At 45.4% G+C, this 11,818-nt stretch overlaps 1 protein-coding gene across 1 annotated transcript in view; it reads right to left on the reverse strand.

The window, feature by feature from the left end:
- PPP4R4 (protein phosphatase 4 regulatory subunit 4) overlaps positions 1 to 11,570 on the reverse strand; it is a 144,877-nt gene extending 133,307 nt beyond the window's left edge. The window contains exons 1-2 of the mRNA XM_006133679.5: positions 10,517 to 11,570; positions 9,942 to 10,015 (exon numbers count right to left, since the gene is read on the reverse strand). Coding sequence (XP_006133741.2) covers positions 9,942 to 10,015; positions 10,517 to 10,606 — 164 coding nt within the window. The 5' untranslated portion in view covers positions 10,607 to 11,570. The remainder of the gene's footprint in view (positions 1 to 9,941; positions 10,016 to 10,516) is intronic.
- Between the last annotated feature and the right edge of the window lie 248 nt (positions 11,571 to 11,818).

The following is an 11,818-nucleotide window of genomic DNA, read 5'->3' on the forward strand; positions in this document are numbered from 1 at the left end:
CCTTTAAACAGTCATAATCCATCACTATATATCATGCTGACCAATATCGTCTCATTGTTTAGCTGGACTCCCTTCTTCGTCTAGTAGTTGAAGACAGTTGGCAGTTTTTTTAAAGAGATATTATAAAGGGCACAAGAGCAAATTATCCCACTGCATAGCAAATACAGGCAGTCCCCGGGTTACGTACAAGATAGGGACGGTAGGTTTGTTCTTAAGTTGAATTTGTATGTAAATCGGAACTGGTGTCCAGATTCAGCCACTGTTGAAACTGACCAGCAGCGGCTGAATCGGACACGCCTGGGGCACAGCAGCTGCAGTGCTGCCGGGTTGGTCCTCGGGCCAAATGTTAGAAAAGCCTCTTCTGACAAAAGAATCAGAAAAAGGTACGCAAAATGCGGAGTGCATTACCTTTTTCCAACAAAAACTTGTAGTTTAGCCATTCCCTCAATGAGGAGAGAAAAATAATGTGGAAATGGCAGAGGTACTTAATGGCTTCTTTGTTTTAGTTTTCACCAAAAAGACTGGTTATGATTGGACATCTATATAGTGAAAGCCAGTGAAAATGGAGGTGGGTTCGAGATTAACATAGGGAAAGAACAGGTTAAAATTATTTAAACAAGTTAGATGTATTCAAGTCACCAGGGCCTGAAGAAATGCATCCTACAGTACTCAAAGAGCTCACTAAAGAGATGTCTGATCCACTAGCTATTATCTTTGAAAAGTCATGGAAGATGGAAGAGATTCCATAAGACTGGAAAAGGGCAAATATAGTGTCAATACATAAAAACGGAAATAAGGACAAACCGAGTAATTACAGTCTAGTCAGTTTAATTTCAATACCCAGAAAGATAATGGAGCAAATAATTAGGCAAGCTGTTTGAAAACATCTAGAATTAGGTGATAAGTAACAGTCAGCATGGATTTGTTAAGAACAAATCATGTCAAACCAGTCTGATAGATTTCTTTGACAGGGTAAAAAACACTGTGGATAGGGGAAAAGTGGTAGGTATGCTATATCTTGATTTTAGTAAGTCTTTTGATACTGTCACGCTTTACCTTTTCTCACAAACACACACAAAAATAGGGAAATACATCCTAGATGGGGCTACTATAAGGTGGGTCCATAATTAGCTGGAAAACTATTTCCAGAACTAGTTATAAATGGTTTGTGGTCATGCTGGAAAGGCATAACAAGTGGGGTCCCACAGGGATCAGTTCTTGGTCTGGTTTTGTTCAATAATGTCAATGATTTAGACTAGATAATGCCATAGAAAAGACTTATAAAGTTTGTGGATAATACCACGCTGGGAGAGGTTACAAGTGCTTTGGAGAATAAGATTATAATTTAAAATGATCTGGATAAACTGGAGAAATGGTCTGAAGTAAATAGGAAGAAATTCAATAGGGACAAATGCAAAGTACTTCACTTAGGTAGGAAAAATCAGATGCACACATACAAAATGGGAAAGGAGGATTGTGGACAGGGATCTAGAGGTCATTGTGGACTACAAGCTAAATATTAGTCAACACTTGCAAAGAATCACCAAAAAAACCCCAAAACATTTTTCTGGAATGTATTAGCAGGAGTATTGTAAGACATTAGAAGATCTTCTCCAGCTTTACTCTGCACTGATTAGGCCTCATCTGGAGTAGTATGTCCAGTTTTGGGTGCCAGGTTTCAGGAAAGATGTGGTCAAATTGGAGAAAGTCCAGAGAAGAGTACCAAAAATAATTAAAGGTCTAAAAACCAAGATCTATGAGGGAGAATTGAAAAAAATTGGTTTATTTAGTCTGTGAAAGAGAAGACTTACAAGAGGACATGATATCAGTTTTTTTCAAATACATAAAAGGCTGTTAGAGGAGGAGGGAGAAAAAAATGTTATTTTTAACTTTCGAGGATAGAAGCAGCAATGAACTTAAATTGAAGCAAGAGAGTGTTAAGTTGGACATTAGAAAATATTTCCCGTCAGGGTTGATAAGGACTAGAATAAATTGCTTAGGGAGGTTGTGGAATCTCCATCATTGGACATTTTTAACTGCAGATTACACAAATGCCTGTCAGGGATGGTCTAGATAATACTTAGTTCATCCATGAGTGCAGAGGACCAGATATGATTACTTCTCGAGGTTCCTTCTAATCCTATTATTCTATATCTGTGGTCACCAACCCGTCGATCACGATCAACTGGTCGATCACGAGGCCTCAACCAGTCGATCGCAAGGTGTTTGGGCACCCTCACCCCACATTTTTACCCCACCCCCGAGAAGCCCCACTACCTACCTCTAGTGTAGTGATGGCTTCCTGCAGGAAAGACAGAAGTTCTGTCTGAAGCCAGCATCACTTCTGGGGGTTCCAGAAGTGCGCAGACTGCTCCCCTCCCACATCTCTGTTCCGTGCTGGGGGAGGGGTCGTCGGCCCTGGAAGAGGAGTGCAGTGGCTTCCCTGCGCCAGAGAGGTGAGTCGAGCGCAGGGCTTTCCCTGCGCCACGGGACCGGGGGTCAGCCCCGGGGTTTGGCCCGGAGCAGGCACCTGTGGGAGTTTAGCCAGTCTGCAGGAAGGGGAGGGGTTTGCCGGGCTGGGCCACGCCGCAGGAGGGAGGCTTGGCCCCGGGGCAGGCGCCCACGGAGGTTGGCCGCACCGCGGGGAGAGGGGGTTGGCCACGCCGCACTGCGGGAGAGGGGGTTTAATCCCGCCGCAGGAGAGGGGGTTTGGCCCCGGGGCAGGCACCCGCAGGAGTTTAGCCCCACCATGGAGGGGGAGGGGTTGGCCGCGCCACACCGCGGGAGAGGGGGTTTGGCCCCTCTGCCGGAGAGAGATTTTGGCTCCGGGGCAGGCATCCGCAGGGGTGTGGCTCTGCCGCGGGTTAGCCATGCCATGGGAAAGGGGATCTGGCCCCGGGGCAGGCGCCCACGGGGCTTTGGCTGCGCTGCGGGAGGCACGCCCCAACTTCCCTCAGGAGGGATGGGGGGGAGAATCCTGGGAGGAGGCGATAGCAGGGGACTCTCTACCTCCACTCCCCCCTACCTCCTCTTCCCACCCTCAGAAACCTGTCACCACTGGCACCCTGTCCAAACAGGTTCCCTGCCCTTCTCAGAAATAAAAACAATGCAGAAATTTTTTTATGTTTGACATAGTATTTTATTTGAAAATGAAGCCTGGCCAACAAATTCCCAATTGGGGCCAAGCCCCCATCTGGCCACAGCATCATGACATTCTCGCACACCCCTTTCCCCCAGACCCTAGATCTCAGCCAATTATACACTGGAACCCCCTGCCCTGAGCCTCTCACATACCCCAACCCAAATTCCTGAACCCTCACATCCAGAAGTCTGTGGCTTACTTAGTACCCTAACCCTACATCTGATCTCAACACTGCCCAGCCTGGAACTCCCTCCCCAAGCCAGCGTTCCCTTATCCACTTCCTCCTGCATCCAGATTTCCTCCCACAGCTTGCACCTCTCACTCCTTCCCACACCTAAATCCCTCATTCCCACCCCGGAGCCTACACATCCTGTCTCAACCCAGCGAAGGTACATCTAGACTGCAGGAGTTTTTCAGGATTCTGGAGATACCACAGAAAAACTCTTCTGCATCCAGGGATGCGTTTGCTCTTCCACTAAAATAAGTGGAAGAACAAACATGATCTTTCGGTCACCCCTATATTCCTCTTTCCACAAGGAATATGGGGGCTTCCAAAAGAAGGGGGTTTTCTGACATCTGGTCAAGTCTAGACAGGCCAAATATTGGAAAAACTTCTTCCTACAGAAGAATTGGGGGGGAAAAGCAGCAGTGTAAGGGTTGGGAATAGCAAGTGATAGAGAGGAGGAGAACAGAGAGGGTGGGGCTTCAAGGAATGGGTGGGGCGGTAGATCTTGGCTTGTTCTGTCATTTAAAAAGTGATCTTGGTGTAAAAAGGTTGGAGACCGCTGTTCTATATCATCTGTTGTCTTCTTCTTAAATTGCTCTTTAGGGCAGGCACAGCCTTTTTGTTCTGTTTGTACAGCACCTTGCACAATGAGATCCTTGTCTAAGGCATCTAACTGCTGCAATACTACAAATAATAAATAATTATCATTGCTATTGGCCTAAAGTCCCAAAGTAATAACTATTTTTCAAAGTACTATATGGATATTACTTAGCTGCCAACACCTCTGTGAGACACACAAGTTTTGTTTTCCCCCATTTTACAAGTGTCCAAACTAGGGATGTAATAGTGTTGTTGATTAACAGATTTACCGATATGCAAAAGCTTAAAGGTTAATGCTATAGACTGCACTCATTTCCCTCCCACCCACCTTGCCAGTAAATTTGTTAACAGGCTAGCCAGCAGCCCAGCTCAGTCCTGGCTGACACTGGGTCCAGGATCTACCCCACTGCAGCTCTCCATTTAAAGTGTATTAGGAACTGTGCAGGCGGACCGGAGCTCAGACCCCCTTAGACAATGGGTTGCTGCACACCCCTTACAGCTGCCATCAGGCGCCCCCCATGAGTTGGCACCCCAGGCAGCTGCTTGGCTCATCCACCCCTTAGTCCGGCCCTGTGCGAGGGGAGCTGGTTTTTAAACTGGCTCCCCTTGCAGATTAGCTCTCGCCTGGCACCCTGTGTTGCTGTCTCTGATACTGAGGCAGTAGCGCGCAGTGGCAGAGGGCTCCTCGGGAGTAAGGCCAGAGCACACTGGCTGCCAGCCCTGCCTTGGGGACTATAGAATAGTCAACTAACCAATAAGAATTCATGAGGTTAATTGACTATTCAATTAACTAATATTTAACATCACCAGTACAAACTTAGATTGAGGAGTTAAATGACTTGCCCAAGGTCACAAATGGGGATCAGTGCCAGAAATTGTTACAATTCATTACTTTCTGATTTGGAGACAGAAGGTCATTCCACTACACCAGTGGTGGGTAACCTAAGGCTTGGGGGCCAGATGCGGCCGCCGGCTTGCCTAGATCCAGCCCCTGATACTCAGGGCTTCCCTCCACCCAGCATTGGGGAGTCCGCGCTGGTGCCCCAGCCCCCTACTGCCTCCCCGCAAGGCTGGAGCACACAAAATCTACTAGCTTGGGGCCCCCTAGTGGAGGGGAATGTGGAAAGTGTCTCTCTCCTTTTAGTCAGGCGTCAGGTGAGCTTTTGTTTGTATGTGCAGGTGTTCACAAGTCAGATTTTTTTTTAATTTTTTGTTTCTCACTTGTGTGCAGCCCCTGACTGATTTTAATATGAGTCAGCACCCCCCAACCCAAAAAAGCTTCCTCACCCATGCACTAGGCCGTGCTCCCTTTCAAGTATTACTCTAAAAATACAAGTATTACCAGTTATTCAAATTCTCCAAACACTAATAATCTGAAATTCTCAAACATTCCATTAAACACCAGAATTTCATTTTTTCAAAATCTGACTGTTCTAAAAAGTCACTTGAGTAGTGGGGGATTTACATGCAAAAAAATGTATGTAAAATTTTAGAAAAAAACAAGACAATTGACATCAAGAAAAAGAGAAAAGAGAAAAAAATATCAGTATTGCTGAGTCAACAAAAATCTGTTCACAGACAGTGATTGAAAACAAATAAAACAACATCTTCATGAAAGTAATACAGCACTAAAAGTAGATCAGTATTATTTGACCTGCAGTTGCATCTAAAGGTTTCAATGAAGGATTGGAACTCCAGTGTATTATGCAATGTGCACACACACATAATCAGTGCTTAAAGTAGTCTTTAAAAAGTGTGACGATTTTTCATTGACCACATACCTGCCTATGTTCCCTGTCTAGTAGGGCTGTCAAGTGATCAAAAATTTTAATCGTTATTAATCACCTGCAATTCCCTCTTTGAAATGCTGTGGTGGAGTTTCAATGGGGAAGTGCTGCATGGAGCCAGAGATCAGCTGGAGTTCCCAGCTGATCCCCAGCTCCACTGTGGCAAAGCCCCTTTGAAGTACCACTCTGGCACTACAAAGGGGCTTTGCAACAGCCGAGCCCCGTTGAAGTGCCGTTTTGGCACCTTAAAGGGGCAGCGCAGTATTAACATCTGTGATAACACATTAATTTTTTTAACTCGTTAATCCTGTCCTGCATTAATCGCAGGCATTAATGCAGGTCAACTGACAGCCCTACTATCTATCAATTAATTGCACCTCAAAAATAAATGTTCATCTTTACAGTCTTCCATCAGCTCTGCACCTCAAGACCCATATGTTGCCCTTATCAGTTCTGCCTAAAATGCGAAGCGAATAAGTAGAGGAAGACCAGAAAAAATAGGAACTGACTGATGAGTTTGATACGAAAGCTGAGGAATTAAGACATTATCATAGACAGATTATGGGGGGAAATTCAATAAGAAAAAATAAAGTACTACATGTATCAAAAATTCTCAGACAACTGAAATGTTAATACTGTTCTCCACAAGAAAGATGACAACATCTAGCTGCAGACTACTGATACCATAGCAAAGGACACAAGAAAAATAACTCAGAGAAACTCTAAGCACAACAAAAATTACATTAGCATCTAGCAAAAAATTTAAAAATTCATACATACAAACCACCCATTGTGGTGATACGAGGTTAGTTTGTTTTAAGACACTAAGTGATGTAATGTGAGGATTCAGACATGACTCTCACTTTCAGGTGCTTTTTATTATTATTAAATATTTATATTGCTGCAGCATCTACATGCCTCAGGCAGGATTGGAGCCCTATAGCGCTAGGTGTTGTACAGGCCCATACACGGGAATTTCTGTGGGTTGTATGCCTTTTTTGTAAATGTGGACTGCAAGTGTGCGAATACACCCCCCAAAGTTCCCCAAGTAAGCAGGAAATCAGCCCCAGCCTTTCCCCGGCCAGCCAGAGCATGGGGGAGGGAGGCTCAGGCAGTGTGCCACTCCTGCCTTCCCCTGGTTGGCTGGAGCATGCTTACTTGAAGGACTATGGGAGGTGCTTTTGTACTCTTCGCACAACCTTCCCCTCCCCCCATGTATAAACACATTATTACTTTAAGGACTACTCATTTTATTACAGTTAAGCATCAACGTATGTGTTTGTAGGATTACAGCCCTAAGAAGATAAGTAGACAAAAGAAAAGATAGGGCAAGAGGGATGCAATTATAATAATTTTACATATATAATTAAATTATTATATACAGACAAGGCATCAACTATCTCCATCTGGCACTCAACTCATCACTACATTGATTACATTTTTTCATAGGTATCAGTGCTATGCACAAGGGCTGACAGGGAAAAGTATATGAACATCTTGGTGACAAGCTGACATCACTGGCAAAAAGGAATAGGTGGGAGGGCAATGTGATATAATAGATGAGAATACTGGAGACAAAAGTATGTGATATAGAGAGGATACTATTTCTGCTACAGGACGAATGCCTTTCCAGCTCCCTTTTTCCCCCCACTTACATCTCATGGAGCATGAGGGGAAATTTTCTCCAAGCTATCAAATGACAAAAGCTTCAATACACATACCTCAGTTTTATCATAACAAGCAACCATTTCATAAAAACACTTATCGAGTACAAATGAAAGTTATTTTCAACAATAAAATGACTATACTTAGATAAGTCTCAGAGGGATAGTCACGTTAGTTTCTAGCTGCAAAAACAACAAGGAGTCCTGTGGAATCTTAAAGACTAACAGATATATCTGGGCATAAGCTTTCATGGGTGAAAAGCACTCTCTCAGATGTATGTTTTTCCCCATGAAAGCTTATGCCCAAATAAATCTGTTAGTCTTTAAGGTGCCATGGGACTCCTTGTTGTTTTCACACTGAGACAAATATGCAAACCTCTTTGCAAGGCAAAAACAGCATGGTCCTGATCCTCAAACAGCTAGGCAGGTCACAGAAAAGGAGAAAAGAAAGTCAGAAAGAGTCCAAGTCCAGATTGAAAAATAACCAGTAAAATGAAAGATATGAAGATAACCTCTTTCTTACCCTTTACCCAGATAGTGCTCCAATAATGACATAGTATTGGAAACAAGAGCTTTAATCAGGAAAAGAAGAAATTCACCATCATTCAGAAAAAACACACCCTAGTGATTGTTATGAACTAAAACACTGAATAACTACAAACTAGAGCTCGGATCCCTATTCTCTTGTACTTCCACTGGAGTCAATAGGATTAAAAGAAATGCCAGGCATCTGGTTTTCAACTGTAACACACTGTCAACAAGGATCCTGGAAGCTCCAGTCAGCACTGCTGACCAGACTATAGAAAGTCCAGTCGGCAGTGAAGTGATGCTAAAGCAGGCTCCCTGCCTGTACTGGCTCTGTGCAACTCCCAGAAGTGGCCAGCATGCTAACCTGTAGGCATTAGAGTGCCCACAGGAGCCACATGTACTGCTCCTGCCCTGAGTGTCGACTCCGCAGCTCCCATTGGCTGGGAACTGCCACCAATAGGAGCGGTGAAGAATGGCCTGTCCCTCTGCCTAGGACACGTCGGTCACTTCTGGGAGCTGCACAGAGCCAGGGCAGGCAGGGAACCTGTTTTCGCCCCTCAGCACCGGCGACCAAGAGCCAATTGAGATAGCACTGCCTGCCCAAATCCCACAACCCAGGCTCTTTTCCATATCCCAAGGTCCTGCTCCAGATCAGAACCCTGTCCTGCACCCAAACTTCCTTGCAGAGCCTGCACCCCAGCTTCCTGCCCCAGCCTTGAGCTCCCTCCTGCAGTGTGAGCCCCTTGGCCTTAGCCCAGAGCCCCCCCCCACCTTCTAAACCCCTTATCCCCGTCCCCACCCTAGAGCCTGTACCCCCATCAAGAGCCTGCACCCCCTCCCACACCCCTTCTGCCACAGCCCAGTGAGTGAAGATATGGGAGACCAAGTTATAGAAAGAGGGAGGATGGAGTGAATGGGGTGGGGCCTCAGGGAAGGGAGCATGGTAAGGGTGTTTGGATTTGTGGGGTTAGAAAGTTGGCAACCCTAATGGGACTAGTCATAAAATTGCATTAGTAACCATTGCAAAATCGGGCCTTTAATGATTAGACCATTAAACATTAAAAAAAATTAACGGTAGCCAAAATTTATTACCAAAAGTACAGCAGATGGACAAAAATGCTGGCCTATCAATACTGCCAAGCAGACCAAACCAAAACAATTAGGAAACTAAAAAACATACTGAAAACATGTAAGGCAAGCATGGATTCAGAGACCGCTAAAGATGGCAGAAAGACAATTTGGGAGGAAGCTTGCAGCTGGCTTGCTAATTACTGAGCATTACATAAAAATGTATATTCAAATCAAAATCCTTCAGAACACTTATCCCTTCAAAGATTACATCTGCAGTTGAGTCAAAAGAGCTCTGGGTTTGAAACAATTATAATTTAAAACAAGCAATAGTAACTAGATAGGTTAGGGAACTGGAAGAGGAGGATAAAATGAGGAACAAGAGCACGGTTAATATTAAAATAATATGTTACACATTATTTTCTTAGGATTTTAAGACCGATCTCTCAACATTCCCCTCTTTATACTGCCCAGAAGCATGCAACAAACTCAAACAACTCTGTTCCATATCAGCATAATCATTGCTCATATAGAGTGAATATGAAGTTAGTCACTGATTGCTCTCTTTAATACCAACATTCAGTCCAGTGAACCTTGGAAAACCAATTACAGGGCAAAAAAAAAAAAAAAGAGAGAGAGAGAGAGAGAAATGAAGTACAAACAATTCATTAATGGCAAAGGCACATATCAGGAACTCACTGAGCAAAGAAACACTTGTAGATCTGTAGGAGTATCCTATCCAATGCCAACATGTGCAAGTTGATCAAATGACACCTATTTTATCTTGCCTCTATTTATAATCATCCATATAGTAAGAAGAATAAAACCAACAAATGTTATAGACAGAAAACATAAGGAAATAGAAATAGGGAACTAAAATAAAAACTAGATGTTGTACACATGCACAACAATATTTTAGGACATACCTGAGTAGATATACAGCCCTTTCAATATCATTGAGTTCTTCATCAACTGTCAATCTCTCTATTTCTTCTGGTGTCTGTCAAGTGTGAAATACAAAATATGATTTTAAAATACCTTACTATTTCCTTTTTTTCAATTGTCTTGTAACAATCCCTTTTTCCAACCTCCAGAAACAATTACATGGTTAATGGGAATTTAATTCTTAAAATTGCAAATGAGGTTTCTAATTCAATCAGGTAAATCTTTAGCCAGAAATATGTCAGTGGTTCTTATACAATACTGTTCTAACAGTTATTCTTACAATATATATTTCATTTACAGTTAATATAAAATATATGAAAGTTACTTTAAACATCAACTAAGTTTTCTTCATTTTTCCTACTTAAGACTTTGTATATACCGAGAAACATTAAGGCTCTACTAAACAGAATTCAAGGATGTTAATTTCACCACAAGTGAAAACAAATTTTAAAAATGAGTGCTGCAAGAACACGGTCAGTGCAGCAATCTTTGCACAAATACAAGCCTGCAATAATTGCTGGATTTTAAAGCATCATTCAGGGTTTTAAGTATATACCTTTAAACTCCTGCGTACCGGCCTTTCTATAATAGTAAGTTCCTGAAGGTCTTCTATGTATCCAAATAAATTGTTCTGACTAAAATCCATTTTGGAGATGATTATCGGATGCACGTAACAACTAGAGCCCTTGGCAAACCATGATCCATCCAAGCGTCACATTGCATTTAGTAAGGGAGGAGTCCGTACAACACCCCCTTCCACCGATGCACTTGAATGTAGAGCAGTACCAGTGACTGACTCTTCCTCATACGAAGCTGCTGAGCCCCCACCACCCAGGAGGGGCCTCAGTAAACACAATGCGGCACCAGCACAACCCACTTCTGCCTTTTTATGAGCATCACTCCATTCTCAGCACAACCTCCTGGAAGGAAACTTTCTTCAGCTGCTTCACTTCCCTCCGGCGTCTGCAGGGAGCGGCAGGCACCAGCCTTCTTACCCTTCGCTCCTCGTGCCCTGCTGGGGCGGGGGAGGAGGGGAGGGGTGGCTTCCACTTTCTCCTCCACGTACAAGCGATGCTCTTGTCCTCAGGGTTGTGGGGAGGAGGCACCAGCCCGCGGGTGCCGCCCCCAGAAGGGATCGGGCGCAGTTGTTTGTGCAGCCTCCACGTAAAGGGAGCCTATGGGGGCAAGTCCCCTAAGCGGGTAGGTGGGGGCAGTCCGCCCTTCTGCCGCAGGTCCCCCAAGAGCGGTGGATGGGGCGCAGTTGCGCGTGCGGTTGGGCCGCCTCCTCAGCGCACCCCGGGGGCGTGATCCGCCCGGATAGGTCACCAGTGAGGGGGGTACGGTGCCATCGCCCCAGGATGGGCCTCGGGAAGGACAGAGGTTTCCCAGGCGCCCGGCTACGCTCCCTTCTCCAGCGAGGCCCCAGCGAAGCGCAGAGCCGCCGTTCAACGACTGAGAGCAGGAGCCGCCCCCAGCACAGCGAAGCCGGTCGCCGGGGCAACGCGCCGCTACCGCGGCCTTCGCGGGGCAAAAGAGCTGCCGGAACGCGGCAATATCCGAACGCGCCGGGGGATGCGGGCCGGGGCGCCGATGCTACCTTGTCGCAGGTCAGCCCGGAATGGGAGGGATCAAGCTCCAGGACAGAGGTGACCCCCGCCGGCCACTAGCGGAGCTCCGCCTGCCTCACCTAGCGCTGTGTCAGGGCCCTCCTCCATCTCATTCACACCCACACCCGATGACTGGGTTCTCCTCGATCGTACACCCACACACGGCGGGGTCTGGGCTCTCCTCCCTTACACACCGCCGTGTCAGAGCTCTCCTCCATCTCACATTCTCACTCACACACTGTGCTATGGCT

The sequence above is a fragment of the Pelodiscus sinensis genome, chromosome 5 (genome assembly GCF_052426305.1).
Source record: "Pelodiscus sinensis isolate ZL-2025 chromosome 5, ASM5242630v1, whole genome shotgun sequence".
Taxonomy (NCBI): Eukaryota; Metazoa; Chordata; order Testudines; family Trionychidae; genus Pelodiscus; species Pelodiscus sinensis.